At 35.5% G+C, this 21313-nt stretch overlaps 1 protein-coding gene across 1 annotated transcript; it reads right to left on the bottom strand.

Moving 5' to 3' along the window:
• Positions 1 to 565: 565 nt before the first annotated feature.
• On the bottom strand, positions 566 to 20089 carry LOC116732491 (sialoadhesin-like). Its single transcript, XM_032582711.1, has 13 exons — positions 18716 to 20089; positions 17873 to 17905; positions 11388 to 11654; positions 10434 to 10694; positions 9672 to 9935; positions 8681 to 8947; positions 6506 to 6757; positions 6169 to 6291; positions 6039 to 6054; positions 5862 to 5953; positions 4291 to 4341; positions 4039 to 4093; positions 566 to 1892 (listed from the first exon to the last, which is right to left on the bottom strand). Exons 1-12 carry the CDS (start codon positions 18750 to 18752, stop codon positions 4044 to 4046), a joined length of 1713 nt encoding a protein of 570 aa, XP_032438602.1. The 5' UTR covers positions 18753 to 20089; the 3' UTR covers positions 566 to 1892; positions 4039 to 4043.
• Between the last annotated feature and the right edge of the window lie 1224 nt (positions 20090 to 21313).

Below are 21313 nucleotides of genomic sequence, written 5' to 3' on the forward strand. Positions count from 1 at the left end.
TGGTGGGAAATAGAAATTACAACACATTTACTGCCCCGTCAGCACAAATGGGAAGTGACGTTCTGACCAGTAATAGTTCCTTCATCTGTTGTAGAAAGATATTGTTGGTATTTAAATGAGTTTTTGATGTGGTTGGAGCAAACTTGTAGTCAGACATACTCCACATGTTCTAGCAGATATTAGCAATTTAAATTATTTTAAAATAAATGTTACTTACAATACTGATTACAAAAATGTCCATCTTCCCATTCCCAGTGTTGGTAGTTGTCTGTTTGCCAAAAACCCAAAACTACATGGACATATTTACCCTAAAGTGACCTTAGGTTGTCTTAAGTTCACTTTTTATGAATAGTTTTTATCAGTGGCTACATTTATAAATAATGGAAGAAGAGACAAACAGCAGTTTAAAAATACTAACAGAATCACATCAGCAGTACCTTAAAGCTGAAACACTTCCATTCAGCATGACGAATAATGTGTAGGATTTGTTTTTATTAAATTTCACAGATCTAACAGAAAATATATGTAAAAGACAGATTTTTACTAAAGCAAAAGGAGGCATATCTGATATTTGGAAAATATTTTTATTCACAGGATTGTAATAAAAGCATACAAAGATATGGGATTACACAAGATAACAGCTTTTATCTGATGCAGTATGCTGAAGAACAGGGCTGACCCAAGCCACCATGGGGCTGGAAGCAAAATTTGGTTTTGGAGCCCTGCTTTGTTTCTGCTAATGTGGATTGATCCAATCAATAGTCAGATGATTAGATCATTCGCACACCTGCTATAAATTTATTAATCTCTGGCTGCGCATTTTAAATTGTATCCTATATGCTAGTGGTAGTAAAACTAACTAAATGTACTATGCATAGGATTTAAGAGGGAATACATACATAGATATTATTGAAATACTAATAATTCCAATAGCTAGATATTAAATTTATACTAGGTGAGTTTTTCTCGCCTGTGAATGTGGATCAGTACTGGGCTGATTCTGTGCCTTCAAATGATTTTAACAGCTCCTGGAGAAGATTCTCATACTTAAGAAGTTGATGTAAAAATAATGTTTGTTTTAGCCACATAAAATATCATGTGCAGCAGCAAACAATATATCACCAACTACAGCTAAGATTAGCTCATTGATAGAGCAATGCAGTAGCCATGTAGTCTGATGTAAAAGCATTTTGCTAGACAAAGTCAAACTTTGGGAAGTTTTAATTATTGTTATCAAATGTTAAACGACAATGAACGAAATGTTTATAAGCAAAGAAAAAGGCCAACAACTCATAAATATATAAGACCAACAACAACAATAAACTCATTTAAAGTTGATGCTCAGTTTCACAAAAATACAAAGATGCTAGCATAAATGTTTAGCTGTTGAATTTTCCATTAGTAGCTCCACAAATATTTTTGATAAACATTACATTACCAAGACACATAAAAACATACCTTTATCTCGACTTTTTTCTATTCTTCCTCTTTCTTTCCTTTGTCCCTGAAAGCTAAGTCCTTTCTGCGCCATTGTTTTGCTAACTTATCTTCCACTGGTTCACTGCACATTACAGGCAGCTCATATTACCGGTGAAGCGTGACCCACTGTGGCCATTTTTATTTTTTTGACTGTAGATTATTATTATTATTATTATGGTTGTTGTTGTTGTTATCAAATATGTTATTGTATAAAAAAAATCACAACTTTATAAGGAAATTGTGTGTTTTTGTTAATGTAATCACATAGAAATCATTAATAACAAAAAAAAAAAAATGAATCACTTCCACTTGAGGGCCCCCTAGCAGCCCCGGGCCCTAAGCAGACAATCAGTTTGCGTTGCCTTTGCCTTGGACCAGCCCTGATGGAGAACCAACCATCACATTCCTCTTTCCTGTCAATTGAGAAATAATTTGAGTCACATATTAATCAGCATCAAAAATTATATAAAAGCCTCTGATAGCTGAACATGTTCAAAGATAAAATCATATTTTAGATTCTAATTCAGTGTGACGATCCCCTCCCGTCCAGTAGGTGTCTCTAGTCCGCTATTTGTTTGTTTTTGTTGTTTTCAGGAAGCAGGTAGAGGGGCTGTTAATAGACCCTTTTCACAGTGACGTCAGACAATGGCCGCCATAACTCAAAACTGGGTATCTTTACTTCCGGTGTGATTTTGCCTTGGGAACCAAGCTGAAAACTTCCCGCATTCTCATAATCTTAAGGATATAATAAAAGGTAAGTTTAATAATAACAGCATTTAAGTGTTAGATAGCTGTTACTAATCATTGTAAATTCACCATTCTCTATCTGTGTATAAAATAAACAGCCTCCGATCGGAGAGTAAACCACCTAGCAGCAGCTTTAGCCACATTTAGGAAAAATATACTCTCTGTCAGCGCTGTAACGTTTAGAGGTTCACTTTCTGTGTTTTATAAAACGGTGTTTACGTGTTAGATAACCGTTATCAGTCATTGTCAATTTACCATTCTCCAACTGTATTCAAAGGAACCAGCCTCTGATCATGAGTAAACCAGCTAGCAGCAGCTTTAGCCACAGTTAGGAAACATATACACCGCCGCCTGTCAGTGATGTAACGTTTAGAGGTTCATTTACCGGTGAATCATTATTTTTTATAAGTTTAGAAAAAACAAGACAAAAGCCACAAATAACAGTTGGGCTTGACGATATTTCTGTTTTTCCAGCAACAAAATGCGCATCTCCATGCACTGTTCATGTTTCTGTCACTGCTAACTGTCACAGAGTCTCTCCCAAAGACGCAAAGAAGGAATAAAAATAAATACACAAGAAAATATTAATGTGCAATGATTTGGATAAATAACTTTAATCTGATTACTGGATTTGAAATACGAACTCGTTAGATTATTCGTTACCGAAAAAGTGGTCCGATTAAAGGCATTACAAAGCAGCGGCGGCACCGGACATCTCTGCTTATAACAAACAAATCCCTATTTTATGGGATGAGTGGCAACTCCAGTCTATAATTTAATAATCTGATCAAGATTAGAGCCTAAAACGTTATAGTTCAAAAACAGTAAAAAGTTCTGGTTAAGGAACAGTTATGTCACGTAGTTAGCTAGCTAACAAAATTCACTAATGCTAAGCTAACGGTTACGCAAAACAAAAATACCTACCTTCATAGTCAAACAGGTATTGTTCGGTGAAGAATTTGTAGCCTTTGTCTAATTTAGATTTTTTTGTCAGAGAGAACTGGTTTGCAAATCGTGATATATCTTCAAATCTTATTTTAGGCAAATGTTTTAGAGACTGTGTAAACTCCATGCTCCGGTGATCTGTCTGATCAACATATGCTGTCAGATTTATACATCTCTCTCTCTCTCTCTCTCTCTCTCTCTCCTCTCTCTCTCTCTCTCTCTCTCTCTCTCTCTCTCTCTCTCTCTCTCTATATATATATATATATATATATATATATATATATATATATATATATATATATATATATATGAAATAGACAACTTTATCATTACTTACTATGTACACCGGAACTAAGGATACACAGCTTCGAGCCAAAACGGAAGTTGTGTGACGTCATGTGAAAAGGGTCTATTGGATGAACCGGGTGGCTGATAAATACTGACATCCAGTCAGTCACCGGGTCTGCTTGATTTGGCCTCCGGACCAGACCGGAACAAGCAGCATTGGTTCACGCTTCTCTCTGACTGGCTGAGCAGTTCTAACAGCGCATATTTTGGATAAAATAAATGATTGTTTCTATGGATCAGCTCGTCTGTCTCCCATTTTTGTCATCGCCTACGAGTGGGGAGTGATTTACTTTAAATCTCCTGTAAAATAACATATCAGGGCAATAAACTGATACAATTAAAAACACCATTAAAAAACAATCTAAAATTATTATTTTGAATAATAAAATATTAATTTGAATGCAGAATCAAACCACCTTTTATAGCAATTTCCTTTGTTCAGGTTACTAAATTTAAGCAATACTTTATGTCTATTATGTAGATGTTAATCATCTGAACCACATGTTGAGCTGCAGTTACCTGGGTTAGCAATTAGCATAGTCAGTATCTTCTGCTGGATGATGAATCTTCTCTGCTGAGATAGAAGAAAATTAATGTTGAGAAAAATCTTTAAATCATCTTAACTTTTGTATTTTATATGTTGTTATTGGTATTTACGTTCTATATTTGTATATTTAATGTGTTTCAATTGATCTTAATCAGAGATATTTCAGTATTTTTGTCATCTTTCTGTCATCAGTGTCTTTAGCTGCTATAAAACATTTACTTTACCGTTTCCTGAGGCTCTGCTGAGTTGGATTGTCTCATAAAGGGAAGTGTCACCTAAAGACAATAAAACAAGGTTAAAGTTCAAATGAGTGAAAATTAATAAAATTATCACATCAATTTAAAACAAAGTAGATGTTCTAATAGTTTATGTTTTTATCTGTTTGATTAGTTTAATATCTTTCCTAACAACATGTTGATATTTGTTTCCAGTGTGAATTTTCTTCATTTCATGATTATGTTTTTGCTTTATATAATGATAGACTGTTGAAGAATACTAACTATTGATCAATACTATTAATTTTTTTTAGCCAAACAACATTAATGTAGAAATGTGATTCACTCTTGTTACGACTCCAGTGGGTCTCTGCCCTTTTTCCTTGTAGGGTTCTGCAGACAGGCCTTCTGCAGGTGTTTTTCCCTGATTGGTGCTCTGCTGCTTTAAAAGCTGCCAAGCTGCAACACACAGGAGGCTTTTCCCCTCTCCCTCCTCAGAACCCCATTTGGTTTGGTTTGTATCTTATGGTTGAGTTTTGTTAGGTTTGTTTTGCATTTGCTTATTTCTGGTTGGTTATGGGTTTTGCATTAATCTATTTTGGTTTCTCATTTCAGGTAATTCCCTTTTGAGGTTTTATTTCTTTAGTATAATTTAATGAATTCAATTTTCATTTAATCAGAAAATCCTTGTGTGGTCTCCTTTAATGTTACCCCACCAAACGAGCCTGGTGTGTTACATGCCTGGCAGGCTGTTTGTTTCTTTTTCCCCTCCCCCTTTGTTTCTTCACAGGTACTAGGGAAAGCTGGTGTCAATCTCCCCTGATTGATCCTCATCAACTATGGGCCAATCAGCATGCAGGGAGGCCTTATTTAAGCAGCCCAGCTGGGGACGGCGGCCCGGCTGGCTTTGTTACCTGACGCATGTCTTGTTGCTCTTTGTGGGAAGGTTTGTGGTGGGAGTTAGAGGGCGAGGTAAGTTTGGGGTACCCTGTACATTTCATCACGTAGGTGTTTTTTCTGTTAGATACACTAGGAAAGGAGGTGGGTGCCACCCATGTAAAGTTTTGGTGGAAACTTTTGTTAGATTAGATAAGCAGGGTTTTTGTTTTCTTTTGTTTCTTTAGCTCAGACGGTAGTTAGGCCCTGTTTTGTTTTATTATTTTCTATGATTTGGCACCCCCCTAACCGCCCCTTTCTCCCCCACAGTTTGTGTGAGCCTTCCGGGATTTTTGTTATCAATAAATCCCTCTTTTTACAACATTCACCTGGACTCTGTCAAATGATTGTGGCTGTCGTGTTACTCCCCTCCTCATAAAAAGGGGGGGGGTCTGTAACAGGTGGATGTAACACTTTGTGTTTATTTGGTTTTTTTGTTCATAAAATCATTATTAGAAAAAGAAAAAATATCTTAACTATCATGGGGCAGAAAGTATTTTTGCAGTTCCCATTTCCCACCGCTTGGTAGCAGCAAATAATGTATTTTAATCTCAAAAGTCATGTGTTTTCAATTCACATATCTGGAAACTATAAAGTGATTAAACATTCCAGTTAATCATAAAGATGTTTAATGTGAGACGAACCATGAAGCAGAGAACTGTAAACAGAACCGTCATTCTGGGTCACTTCATGATTTGGAGCTGAGGCTGGATTGATGCTCTCTGGTTGATTCAATCTGAAAATAATAGAGACATAAATGCATTAATGAAAGTAATTATTTGATGCATGATTAGAAAGAGAGAACAAATGTTTTTACTGACCTGTTACTGCTTAAATCTGCAGGGAAAAAAGATATTTAATGATTCATGTTAAAACAGAATAAACTTGAAACATTTTAACAAATAAAGTGTTTGACTGAATATGATCTAATGTGATCATAAAAAGTTTCACCTTTGGACCGTCTGCAGCGCCACAACAAGAGAAGGACAATAATGAGAATAATGAGAACGATTCCAACAACTGGTCCAACGATCAACATGACAGGAAATGAACTGACAGGACTGGATACAGTTACTGGAAATAAGAAACATTAAAAATGAATAAATATTAAATAGTATCAGATTTCATGTCAGTATTGTCTGTTTTGTAAAAATGTGATTTCAAACTTGAACACAGATAAAAATCTTCAGCACATATTCATAAACATTCTTGGTCTTCACCTTGTTCCTAAATTAAATTTAAATGTTCTTATTGAATAAAATGAATCAAACATTTTAATCCTCCTCACCTCTAACAGACATCCAGCTCCTTGGTGACTCTTTTCCTGAATGTTGACATTTGTAGAAACCTTCATCTGACTTTGACACTGCAGAGATATTCAGCTCCTCTCTGCCGTCATTATTGATGAGTTTATTATTATGATAGAAAAACACATTGGAGAGAAGATTTTGTTTTTTATCTCTGCAGCTCAGAGTAACAGGATCTCCTTCAGTCACAGGATGAACAGGGCTCACCAGGATAACACCATAACGATAATCATCTGTAAAACAATCAGAGAATATTCAGGTGAATAACATCCATTTAAGCTGCTTTATGCCTTTAATTGATTTATGACTCAGAAATTAAATGTTTGATTCTTCAACCAAAAATGTATTTGTAGTCACGTTTCATCATTTCTCCTTTTTAGTCGACATGAAGACAAGTTTGTACACAGAAAATAATGTAATTAACTAATATAATAGTTGTTTTACTGTAGATGTTTGGAAAAATTGTTTTGGAGTCGTCCAACCAGAGTCTCAGATTGAATCTGATAGAGAATCTGAGAAAAATGCTGAGCTCATCACCAAAGATAAATCATCAAATCACAAGTGGAAACGAACATTAAAACATATTTTAAAAACAGATTTTAAAAAAGTGCTGCACAAAAAACACAATAAAATAAGTTGATGAAAAGAAAAAGAGAAACAATACAAGAAAAGAAAATATAATGTTATAATAATAACAGAAATAATAGTAAGCAAAAAAAAATATCACAACAGAAGAGCTACAATATCAGGCCTCATTTAAATGCCAAAGAATAAAAATGAGTTTTAAGAAGTGATTTAAAATAATCCAGGCTGTGGGCAGATCTAATCTGGAAAGGTAGATTATTCCAGAGAATAGGAGCAGCAATGGAGAAAGCCTGATCTCCTTTTCTCTTAAGTCGAGTCCGAGGAACATAGCAGCTGATTATTGGATCTTAAAGTTCTGGACACAGAATGAAATTTCAAAAGATCCTGAAGATAAGGAGGGGCTAACCCATTTAAAACTTTATAAGTTGTTAAAAGAATCTTAAAATCTATTCGATACAAAACAGGCAGTCAGTGTAAGGAGGCCATTACGGGCCTTATATGGTCACGCTTCCTGGTTCCTGTAAGAAGCCGAGCTGCTGCGTTCTGGATCACTTGAAGACGCTGGATCAGGGATTTATCCAGGCCTTTATGTAAAGAATTACAATAATCCAATCCAGATGCAATGAAGGGATGGATAATAAAATCCTTAAAACAAAAATAAGATTTCACTTTTGCTAAAATCCACCAGTGATAAAAACTTCATTTAACAACTGAACTAACTTGTTGTCGAATTTTAAACATCTATCAAAGATAAAACCAAGATTCCTGGCTGAAGTCCAACAAAACGGAGCAAAAGAACCAAGAATCAAATCTGGATTTTTAGTGTGAAGGTTTTGACCAAATAATAGGACTTGAGTTTTGCTATGATTGAGGTGAAGAAAATTTAGATCCATCCATGATCTAACTTCAGCTAAACAATCTATTAATATCTATAGAGATTCATTTTTACCATTTAGTAGTTTTAGGGGCAAATAAATCTGGACGTCATCCGCAAAGCAATAAAACGAAATGTTGAATTTTCTAAAAATCTGACCAAGAGGCAATAAATATAAAATAAAAAATAATTTCAATGTGTTATACTCCAAAATATAATCTGATGTTTGGAAATTAAAAGAAACAAAATGAACCTGAACATATAAAATGATATGAAGAAGCAGATATTTACTCTGTGCAAGTGTCAAAATATTTATAGTAAAGTAAATCAATTGTTAAACTGTGTAAATCAGAAACTGAACTGAAAATGTTAACAGTTTAAATACATCAGAATCCAATTGAAGATATATTTAACAAAAAAATAGAAAAAACTTTCTATAGTTTGATGAACATATTTTACAGCAGAATATTATTAATTTTAAATATTTGAGATCAGATTAAATTCTTTATAACATCTGATTACTTTGGTGGTTTCAGTGGAAATAAAAAAGTCAAATCTTGAAACTGTAAATATTTCTCTGTCCTGTTGATTAATCATTATTCTATTTTAATAATTACATTTTCTGAAAAACTAGGAAACAAATTTGAGTTTCAAAGATCAAGTGTTGTCATGGTGATGACCTGATAACTAAACTCACCAGTTTTCTGAATGGTGACCTCTTCACTGGTTTCTGATTCAAAAGATGAGTCTCCTCTTCTTCCTCTGCAGCTGTAATTTCCTCCCTCTGAGACTCTGATGGTTCCATCTGGTTCTGTGTATTTGAAGGATATAACTACAGAATAATGTGTATATGTGTACCTGAACTCCCAGCCAGTAGATCCTTCAACAGAGCAGGTCAGTGTAACACTGCCCCCTGCTGGTATGATTCTTTTCTCTGCATTCAGGGTGGCTCTGGGTTGATCAGCTGTTGAGTTTGAAAATCATAATATTTAAAAAAATTAGAATATGAATTATTTAATGTTTCTGGATCATTTTGTTGTCATAAAAATATATACATCTCAATACCAACATTTATTATTTAATTTTTCAAACTGAGAAATATAAACTCTGCAGGAGCCTAAAAAACTAGATTTTCCATCATGTTTCTTATCAACAAGAGCTGGAGGAAATTTAATTTTGATCATTGATCATTTTGGTGAAATTTCACATCTGACATGACAATTCAAACTCAAGTCCAGTTAGATTATTTCAGCAACAGATCAAGTGACAAACAAACCAACCTATAATTTAACAACAGACATGGTTTAATTGTAGCTTATTTAAAACAGTTTATACAAAAAGTCTGAGTCTGTCTAATGTAGCCAAGATGTTCTTTACTAATATGAAACAATCAGTCAATGAATTGTGAGAACCAAGCTTTGTATGTCAGTATGAGCTCCATGTAAAATGACTGTTCACACTAAAAAACCTCCATATTTAAATGATCTGCAGCTCAAAGACAGAACATTAAAATCTTTTTACATTAGTAATTTTTTTCATAAAATATTTTACAGTTTAGCCTGCAGTCAGTTCTTTCTGTTCTCCCACAGAGTAAATTCAGTTATTAATGAGCTTTTTGTTTCGTGTTGTTCTGTTTATTTTAGAAACTAAAGACACTTTCAGGATGAATGGAGGTCAGTCTGACTCACATGACACTGTCAGTCTGATGGCTTCACTCCATCCTGCAAACTCGTAGCCTCTTCTACCCTTACAGCTGTATTCTCCACTGTCAGCCTCAGTAGCTGTGATCATCATATATTCACTGTATGACGGAAAGTTTCTATTGGTTGTTTTCCATTCATACGTCCACCGAGTTTCTCCATCATCCTGGATCTCACATCTCAGAGTGACTTTCTCTCCTCTGTATATCAGAGATCGGTTTGGTTGTGAAGTGACTGAAACTCTGTTGGAAACTACAGCAAGAAACATGATTAGGAAAACAAAGAGTCTGAAAACTAAACAATTAATTATACCGTGTAGCATCTGTAATAATAATGTCAATCTAAGAATTTTTCCTTTGATGTGTCATTTAACATGTATTTTATGTCATAAATTTCACTAAAATGTATCAATAAACTGTCATTAAAATGTCTTGGAAGAATGTAAATCTCAATGTGCACCACAACATCTCACAAAAACATAAATAAATGTAAACACATAGAGTTAATTTACTTTTTTCTCATATTTCTGCACATTTTGTCAGCAAAAACTTCAACAAAATGATTCAATTCAGCTGAATGAATATTAATAATTGAACAAATTATGAATCTTAACTCATATTTATATCTAGAACAAGATATTATCTCTCTAAATGTGACAGATTAACAAACTTCCTTTAGTGATCATTTCAAAATGGATTTTTTATCAGAAAGTTTACAATGTTTTCTTCCAAGATAAATTTATAAACTCACCTCTCTTATAAATGGTGACTTCATCACTCATAGATGTCACAAAGTTTGTCCCAAGTTTAAATCCTATGCAGGTGTAAATTCCTCCTTCTGTGATCCTGAAAACTACATCTGATCGAGGAGAAACTCTGGTCTGATAGGTGGATGAAGATCCTCTGAAGAGCTCAAATGTTAAATCAGCAGGTTTGTCCACAGAACAGGTTAATGTCACACTGCCCCCTGGTGGTATGGTAGATTTGTCTGCTTTCAAAGTTGCCTTAATTTCTGCAATAATATTAATCATAATTAATAAGGTTTTCAGCAATTTGAAACAACATGAATAATTTCTCATCAGACCAAAACTGAGACTTTATCATGTCAGACAGAATCAGCACAACACACAGTCTTCTACTCCACATGCAGTCATGTTCTAATGGTGCTTTAAGCAGCATTGTATCATGTGCAACTGTGAGGTCAGGAGAGATCCAGATAAAATACAAACTTCTTACAAGCATTCTCCATAAACACAACAAATAAAATGGGCTGAAAAGTAAACAGAAACTAAAATAATTGTTTTTGATGTAACCAGTTCTATCAACCCAATACCGTTCTGCAGTCTATCTGCAGAAAGGTTTCTATCTTGTGGGACAAAATAATTGAACTTCAATTCAATTCAAATATGTCTTATTGATCCCAAAGGGAAATTAAATCTTGTATTCGATGAACATATTTTACAGCAGAATGTTGTTTATTCTTAATATTTGAGATCAGATTAAATTCTTTATAACATCTGATTACTTTGGTTGTTTCAGTGGAAATAAAGAAGTCAAAACTTGAATCCGTAAATATTTCTCTGTCCTGTTGATTAATCACTTTATTATTATATTTTAATAATTACATTTTCTGAAAAACTAGTTAACAAATTTGAATTTCAAAGATCATGTATTGTCATGGTGATGACCTGATAACTAAACTCACCAGTTTCCTGAATGGTGACCTCTTCACTGGATTCTGATAGAAAAGATGAGTCTCCTCTTCTTCCTCTGCAGCTGTAATTTCCTCCCTCTGAGACTCTGATGGTTCCATCTGGTTCTGTGTTTCTGGAGGATCCATCCATCCATTGTCCATTTCTGATCCAGTCAAACTTCCAGCCAGTAGATCCTTCAACAGAGCAGGTCAGTGTAACACTGCCCCCTGCTGGTATGATTGTTTTCTCTGGTGTCAGGGTGGCTCTGGGATTATCAGCTGCAGAGTTTGAAAATCATAATATTTTAAAAAATTAGAATATGAATTGTTAATTATTTCTGGATCATTTTGTTGTAATAAAAATATCTACATCTCAATACCAAAATTTATTATTTAATTTTTCAAACTGAGAAATATAAACTCTGCAGGAGCCTAAAAAACTAGATTTTCCATCATGTTTCTTATCAACAAGAGCTGGAGGAAAATTAATTATTACATTGATCATTTTGGTGAAATTTCACATCTGACCTGACAATTCAAACTCAAGTCCAGTTAATTATTTCAGCAGCAGATCAAGTGACAAACAAACCAACCTACAATTTAACAACAGACATGGTTTAATTGTAGCTTATTTAAAACAGTTTATACAAAAAGTCTGACTCTGTTTAATGTAGCCAAGATGTTCTTTACCAACATGAAACAATCAATCAATAAATTATGACCATCAAGCTTTGTATGTCAGTATGAGCTCCATGTAAAATGACTGTTCACACTAAAAAACCTCCATATTTAAATGATCCACAGCTCCTAGACAGAACATTAAAATCTTTTTACATTAGTAAATATTTTCATAAAATATTTTATTCCAAAACATTTTGCATGTGCAGAGAGTCACTAAACCTCTAATCTCTCTCTGAAATAATTCAGTTCCTCTTTATGCTTCCTGTTTATGATTATCTTTTAATGGAAAATAATTTTTCTTCTTCATATAATTCTCACAAAAGTCACAGTTTAGCCTGCAGTCAGTTTTTTCTGTTCTCCCACAGAATAAATTCAGTTATTAATGAGCTTTTTGTTTCCTGTTGTTCTGTTTATTTTAGAAACTAAACTAACTTCTGACTTTAACTTCATCATTCTGCTAAATGTCCGGTTCACTACAAGCAGTCTGAGTCGGTTCTACCGACTGATATAAAGAATATCTGTCTTTATATCAGATATCCTGATATAAGACATGGTACCGACTGTCACAGCGAGTTGCAACGCAGATCAAAGCCCGGGTACCACCTGGTACCACCTGGTACCACCTGCTCTCTGTTTTCTCTGCTTCTCCTCATCGTTTCTACCAGGCGGGTTAAAGCCGCTGCTGACTGGATCTGGGCTGGAGGTTCGAGGCTGGAATAGAAGTTACTGCAGAACCTCAAGTGTTAAAGGAAGATTCGGCCCATTTAGAGTCACAAAATGAACATCAGAGAAAATATTGTAGCAATAATTAGAACCGCAGAATGAAGTCAAACATGCCACAATGAAATGAATCAAAATGTCCCCAAAGCATCGGCAGACTGACAGGGGCCACCGGGGGATTCCAGGTAGATTCCAGGTAGATTCCAGGCAGATTCCAGAGATTCGCATCGCAGGCTGTTCATGCAGGGCCGGCCCAAGGTAATATGGGGCTTTAGACAGAACCCTCCAACCCCCAGAACCCGTCCTACTAAGAACTTCAGCATCACTAACATGTTTAAATATTGATAATGTGAATCTGTGAGAGGGAGACCAGGTTTATTGGCTGAGTTTAAAATCAATCACTGATTATTGGTTATTTGCTGTGATGTATTTGTGAACAAACACAAAGATTACACCATATTGTAGCCATGGTAACACAACAATGCTATGCTGTTGTTGCTATGTTGTTGTACGGTGTTTTAAGATCTTGTTCAATGTTCCATTTTTTAACTTTGAGCCCCTTCCCCTCCAAAGGTCTCTGCACGGCCCTGGCCTCATTCATTTGTGGCTGTTTCACGTTTATTGCTCTGTTCATATTAGTCTCGATGTTTCCAATGTTCTGGATAGCTCGACGTAATTGACAGGTAATATATTAACTTGACATTAACAAAGACACAGCGGGACGGATCATCCGGGAAATGATGGACAGGGAGAGCCTGACTAAAACTAACTGGAGGTCAGACACATTCTGGGGTTTATGTCTGCTTATTTCCAAGCCCAAATGAGCAACTTCACGTTCAAAAACGAGCCCAAAAAGCATTAAAAAAAAAACAAACCCACAGCTGCTTATAATAATTGGACTTGGCGACAGAAACTCAAAGTAGTTCCTGTTTTTCTACCAACAAAATGTGCATCTCCCTCTTCCCTCCATTGTTTATGTTTCTGTCGTTGCTGATACTGTCGCATAAAAACGGCGATCACTTGACAAGACGCGTAGAGGAAATAAAATTAAATTCCAAAAGAAAATAGTAACGCAAAATGATTTTGATAAGTAACTGTGGTCTGACTCAACGCGTTAGATTACTCGTTACTGAAAAAAGTGGTTACTAAGTAACGCGTTACTGACGTCACTGTCCCCAACCCACCCAAAACTATTAATTTGTTCCTCTTTCCCAACAATTTTCTAATACTTTCTTAACTGGATGATCTTCATTATGTCCTTTTAAATTTATCCAATAATTAACCATTACCTGTTGTCTTCTGATACATAATGGCATTTCTCCTGATTCTACTTGTAAAGAACAAACTGGAGTTGATTTAACTTCTCAATGCTCTAGCTTGAATAACATCTAATTTTTTAAATCTAGTTTTAGCCGCTGAACCAAACACCACACTCCCATCATCTATTCTTGACCAAATTAGTGACACATAAACGTTTTTAAGTGAATCAAAATTTGCAGCCCATGTCAACCCTGTTAAACACCTCATAATATTAACAACCTTTTTACTTTTCTCCATCATATGTTCTGTATGATTTTCCCAAGTTAATTTCTTGTCAAAAACTACTCCCAAAAAACAAAAACAGTCAACCCTTTCTAATTCTTTCTCATATAAATTCAACTTTTTATCAACCCCTATTTTTTTATTTGTAAAAAACATTACTTTCGTCGTCTCGATTGAAAATTTTAAACCCCACTCTATCCCCCACTTACCCACTTTATCTATGACTTCCTGAAGTTTTAAAATAATATGTTCTACATTTCTTCCCCTTTTCCATAATGCTCCATCATCAGCAAAAAGTGATTTGCCACAACTAATTGATAAATATTTAAAAAATTACTAATTTATTTAAAATGTCAACACTCACATGTCTTAACATAACACAACACACTTCATCTTTACCTGGAGCACTATTCCTAGTTCTACCCAAAGCTCTTTTCAGTTCTCCAATAGAGAAGGGATAATTAATTATTATCATTTATTAATGATAATAATAATTACTCTCCTTCCTTCTTAAAATTTCATCATTTTTCCTTTTAGTTTTCTCTCTTCCCTGTTTTTCATAAACTGATCAGTTTTTCCCACTATGTATCTCCACAAACATGCTTACTAAAATATCAGCCTTTTCCCCTTCATTTATTGCTACTATATTGTTTTTATTAAGTATTGGATAACTCCATTCTCTTCTATCCCCCCATTTTTTCAATCATTCCCCAAACTTCTCCTGTCTTTGTACTGCTACCAATTTTGTCACAGAAATCTCTCCAATACTCTTTTTGCGCTTCTTTTTGTTCTTCTTACTTTTGCCTGTGATTTTTTTTATATTCAATTAAATGTTGAAAATTATGAGACCTTTTAACCAATTTAAATGCTTTATTTCTTTCTCTGACTGCTGTTCTACACTCATCATTCCACCATGGAACCAACGTTCTCCTATTTTTCCCTGATGTCTTTGGAATAAACTCCTCAGCAGCGGCTAAAATACACTGACTGATCTCTTGATTCATACTTTCAATACTCAAATCATTTTGAACATTTGAAATCTTACATTCACATAAGTTATTCAATTTTCCCCAATTTGTTTTCCCAAATATCCACTTTCCTCCTGTCATTTCAGGACTCTGTGCCTGACCCATCCTTATATTGCTGGTTATAATGTAATGATCACAACCAAAAGACTTTTTTAACTTGCCAATCACATAATGGAGCCAAACAACTAGAAACAAATGTTACATCCAATACAAATTTCTTACCTGAATAAATATCGATTCTTGTCTTCTTACCATTATTCAAACATACAAAATTATTACTATCTAAAAAATCTTCTAAAACTTTATCATTATAATAAACTTTTTCACTTCCCCTTAATTAATGATGGGCATTAAAATCACCACACCAAATAATATTTCCTTTCATATCCATCTCCTAAAATTGACTTATTTCAAGCTTCTTACAGGGATTGTAAAAATTTATAATCAATATTACCTTCTCTTCTACCCATATTTCAATTGCTACATACTCCAAATCCCCTTTCCTTTCAATTATTTTATATGGAATACCTTCCTTAATCAGAGAAAGACACCCACCCCACTTCCTTCTTTTCTATCATATCTCACTGCAATATATCCATATACTCTGAAGTACAAAAAAGGCTTCAGAAAAGTTTCCTGTATGCAGATTATTTCAGGTTTTACTTCCTGCTCATAAATAAACTGTTTAAAATCTTGACTATTTGACAAAAGACTCCATTGTAAGATTAAAATGATCCTTCTTGACTTGCTTGACTACATAGTTCTCCCCTTAGTTCTTCCCATCAAATATTCTTCAAATCTAAGCTATGACATGCTGCCTTGACAATAATCTGAATCCTTTCCGTCTTTGATTTCACATCTGAGGTTGCATTTATTACTCCTGCAATAAAAGTCACCATTTTCTTTTTTTCCTCTTCTATTTTCCTTTCGACCATTTCCATAACCTTTTGAATTACTTGTTTTTCTCCTGTCAAACATTTTCCATTTTGTTTCTCCTTTCAGCCATTTTCCATATGTTAATTTCCGCATAACCTTTGTTTTCTGTATAATTGTTTGATGTTTTATCACTTCACATTCCCAAAAAGCAACACTATGCTCTCCTCCACAGCTACAGCACTTTGGTTTTACTCCAGTTCCACATTTTCCATATCCATGGTCTCCAGAACATCGAGCACATCTCCTTTTTCCTTTACACATTTTTGCAACATGGAAAAATTCCTGACAATTGAAACATCTTACTGGTTTAGGCACAAATTCCCTGACACTAAATTTTATCAAACCAAAGAAAACCTCCTCTGGCACTTCTTTTGTTTCAAACTCCACCAACACAGTTTCTGTCTCAACTTTCTCTGGATCCCTTGTCAGCCTTCGTGCTCCTTTTACTTCCAAATTTCTTTCTTTTAAATTCCCAACTGTCAGGATCTGTGTTTTTCTCTGTTCATTTAGAGTTTTTTGTGTCCTTGAGTCTCTTCGTTGTCCTGTCCTCCCCTTGATTGTTCCCAGGTGTGTCTCGTTCTGTCATTACCCTCCCATGTATTTAACTCCACCTGTGTTCCTTGTTCCTCGTCGGGTCCTCGTCAATGTTTAGTCTATTCGTGGTCAGTGTGTATCTGACTGCTGCTCGTGGTTTTGACTAAGTTTTCTTCATTAAATCTCATTATTCATCATACCTGGGTCCGCTGCGTCTGCCTCACCACCAACACCGCACCGCAATTCATGACACCAACTAAATCTTTCATATTTACACTTAAAGGCACTCCTGTGATAATTCCTTTACTTTCATTATTTCTTTTTTCACCCCTTCTCCTATAATATTCATAGTTGGATTTTTTAATTATTCTGCTCTTTCCTCAATGCCTTCACCATCAGTGCCTTCTGTACTTTCCTCACTTCACTTTTTCCTCTTTCTTTCAGCGGCTCGCTGCTTCTTACCATCCTTCCCCACCTTTTCCTTCATTTTGACCACCCATCTCTTCCTCATCACTACAATCCAAACTATTCCAGTCACTTTTTCTAAATCCATCACTGCCATGTTCTGATTTAAGTCCAAGCTAACAGCTGCTTTTGCCTGGTTGCCTTGACTAGCCGGAGCTCTCTTTCCTTGTTCGCCGTCTACACTCCACGTACTCATCGTCCCAGCTCATAAATCTACTTGTTTTGTCTTTGAAATTATAAATTGACACTCCAGGTCAGTCTTCAGAGTCGGCAAATAGACACAAAGAGGAACAAGTTGTTCCGTGCAACCATAGGTTCCAAAATTAGTTTAATTTTTGTTCAGCTTCCTCTCATCTACTGTATATCATAACATGTCAATATAATATATTCCAGTGATACAAGAGCAAATGTTCCCTCAAATAGGGACCATTTGCTATAAAACCAAGAATTGTGATACTTAAGTGCCGATTACTACAGTGTTTGTTCCTATACTTGCAAAATTAGGCTAAACGTCGGTACAAAACAAAGGTAAATGCATTGGAAAAACAACATATTTCTTCCTTTAAGTTAAATCCAAAACAACTTACTTACCATCAGCACGTCCATGAAGCAAAGAACTGAGCACTGCAATAAAGATCAAGGTTTGGTCAGACATAATCCATCTGGTTAAGAATAAAAATCACAATGTGATTACCGTATTTTCCGCACTATAAGGCGCAACTAAAAACCTTCAATGCGCCTTATATATGGACCAATATTGAGCCACAACAGGTCTCGCAAATACGCTAAGTAGCCGCCGACTTCATTTTCCCCCGTAGAAGAAGAAACGCGCGGTACACGCTGGGTTTTGTGTAAAGACCCCAAAATGGCTCCTATTAAGAGACACGCTTACGACGCAGAGTTTAAGCTCAAGGCGATCAGTCACACAGTAGAACACGGGAATAGAGCAGCAGCCAGAGAATTTAACATGAACCAATCAATGGTGCGGAAGTGGAGGAAGCAGCAGCTGTTCATTTTCAGAACGCTGGTTTGTAATCTATTAATAAAATTTGACTGACCTATCTGACTATTTTCTTGACATTCCCTTTAGCTCAGTTCCATCTAATGGATGCATAACGTAACCCCAGCTTCTATGGTAGCGTCTATTCTATGCGCCTTATAGTGCGGAAAATATGGTGTATTCATTTTAGATGAAGATTAAAATAAAAATGACTGTTTAAAAATAATAAAGACATAAATATCACATTATGTCCAATGTTTGTAAAAACAAGAGAGCAAAGCCGCTTGAATTGCAATGTTGATTACAAAATGAGGAAAAAGACTCGAGTCTTCTCTTTTCAACACTATTAGATCGTAACAGAGATACACGGCCACATGGTATCATGAAGAAATATTTTCCTTAAACTCTGAGCAGAAAGTCAGTGATGTACTTACAGAAAAAGCCCAGCATGCAGAGCAGAGCAGGTTTCATCCTGGCATCCAGAACGGCTGAACAGCTCAACTGAAAGGCTTCTGCTTGGTTTGAATTGTGTTCGTATAAAAGGAGAAGTTAAGTCTAAAATATATATGACATCAATAAGTTTCATGCTTCTACTTCTTAGTATCCCCTCTCTGTGTTTCCTTCCCTTTCATACTAACTTCACACCACAGCAGCCACTGAGGCTGCAGCACTTGATGCTGGTTTGTATTTCCTGTCCGTTGCAGAGATATTTTAACCTTATGCACAACATTCTGTTCAGGCTTGCAAAAAAATATACAAATAAACAAAAAACACTAAATTTGAATCCATGTTGCCATACAGAGTTGCTATATAATAGTTTGCAAAAAACAGTTTGCTCATTCTCATCTTTAATATTCTCCTGTTTTGATGTGTGAACTTTACACAGAGAGAGAAATATTAAAACAGTAACTTTGACTTTCTGCCACTGAATGACCTTCATCTGCTGAGCACCATCCTGTCTGGTTTTACCCTCTTACCTGTTATAGGCTGCAGGTCACCACCACCAGAACAGAACAGCCTCATAAATAACATTTGCTCAATGAACAATAACAGCTTGCTGTACAGATACTGTGCATACTTGTGGATATTTTGAGGAAGTTGTGAGAGAAACTACATCATACAGAAACCTTTCTGGGTAAGACTTAAACTCAGGGTCATTTTGCTGCCCAGCAACAATTCTAAGAACAATAGGGGAACATGCATCTCACAGAGCATCACCATGGAAACTTATCAGCATATTTCTAATCACATTTTGTGTGGGTGTGTTTGTGTGTAGGAACGGAAGTGGACGTTAAGTGTTAAAATGGCGGTCATATCAGATAATCAGTTGTACGTGTTTCCTGGAACAAGGTCTGTGAATAAAAGATGGCTGATCTGGTGTATAACATGTAGAACCATGTGTTAAAACGCCATTTTAGCTTTAAGACATGAGGTGCAAAGGATTATGGGATGAGTCGGGCATTTGAATGTCTTTATTTGTCGTCCTGGGTCAAGAAATAAAGAGCATGCTAATTTGTGTCACTCATGTTAGAAATTAAACAAAATATCATGCAACACTCTGTGGTTAATGTGTCAGGTAAAGGTAAATGAACATTTTATAAAATATATTGACGTTATGTTCAGGATGTATCCATCAGTCCATCTATTTTAGTGCTAAAGCTTAGTGACGGTCAGTGTGGAGCTGATGAGGCCTGATTAGTCTGGACAGAGTCAGATGGTCACAGCTTTGGTTGTTTAATACCTGATTCACTAGTTAACAAGGTGAGACCTATGGTGTGTTTTAGTGCTCATTTTATCAATTATATTCACAAACGTTAAAGAGTTAGAGGGAAATGTAGACGACACAATGACCCACGTTCAGTCAAGGAAAGATTATTCATCATCAGTAGCATTTTTAATGTACCAAATTTTTTCTCCTTAAAAATATATGTTGAAAAAAATTTAAGAATTCCCACTATAAGACAAAAGTATCACATGATAATAAAGCAGAGGCTGTATATAAAACCCTCTATAGTGGACAGTTAGAATGAAGTAATTTATTTTAGGCTGTAAATACAAACTGCAGTTCACACTATTGACCACAAGATGGCACCAAAGAGGACTGTGTTGAAAAGCTTTGAGTAATAAAACATTATTTTAAAACCAGTAAGCTTCATTTGACCATCACTAATGATGTCATCCTTCGCCTTCCTTAGTTTTTGTCACCAGTCTGACAGATTTTCCACTTGTTACCATGGCAACCTTCTCTGTCCAGTGCATGTCCATGTAACAGGTGGCATCAATGAGTCTCAGAAGTCGTTCAGGTGGGTCTCAACCAGATATTTTATTTTTTTTATTCTGGGGGAAGAAGGGAAAACAAATGAACAACCTCCTCAACTCCTTCTCCTTGCACTCCGGCTCCACAGCAGCGCAGAACAACGCTCTCAGCTAACATTTTTTTTCTCTCAGACTTAACAAAAGTTAACAGAAAAAAAGAAATCTTCTCACAAAAATCGTAAACTAAAAACAAGAGGAGAAAAACGCCACCTGGTGGCCACAACAACACAATACAGTGGGACAGAGTTAAATAAACAGAGATAAAAAGTATAAATTAAAAATAAAAACACATACCTGGGGGAAGAAGGGAAAACAAATGAACAACCTCCTCAACTCCTTCTCCCTGCACTCCGGCTCTAAAAATGTGGAAATAAAAACAATGTTCAACCGAGCTGTGCTGGACTAGCACCGGTCGTTCGCGCCAAAATAAAAAGGAAATTATAATAAAACTGTTTATAAAAAAACCCCCACAATGACGGTCAAAACTGCAAAATAACACACTAACAAAACAATAATAAACAACATATGGTAAAGACCTCAACATGAACAACATCCATACAGAAAAACAAACATATCTCAGCAGCGAACTTTCCTCTGACTTACCCACAGCAGCGCAGAACAACGCTCTGAGGGAAAAGGGGGGCAGAGGAGCTAGGAGGGCTGGAATAGACTACGGAAGCCCAGGAAACACAAACGAGGCGGAGAGCAGAAGGGCG

The sequence above is a fragment of the Xiphophorus hellerii genome, chromosome 14 (assembly GCF_003331165.1).
Source record: "Xiphophorus hellerii strain 12219 chromosome 14, Xiphophorus_hellerii-4.1, whole genome shotgun sequence".
Classification (NCBI taxonomy): domain Eukaryota; kingdom Metazoa; phylum Chordata; class Actinopteri; order Cyprinodontiformes; family Poeciliidae; genus Xiphophorus; species Xiphophorus hellerii.

Bases quoted from the DNA above. Each gene is read 5' to 3' on its own strand.
- LOC116732491 (XM_032582711.1), bottom strand. From the start codon at position 18,752: ATGAAACCTGCTCTGCTCTGCATGCTGGGCTTTTTCT. The intron at 17,906-18,715 runs GTAAGTACATCA...TCTTTATTGCAG, and splicing joins CTGCATGCTGGGCTTTTTCT to TGCTCAGTTCTTTGCTTCAT. The intron at 4,094-4,290 runs GTAAAGTAAATG...CTTCTATCTCAG, and splicing joins CAGCAGAGCCTCAGGAAACG to CAGAGAAGATTCATCATCCA.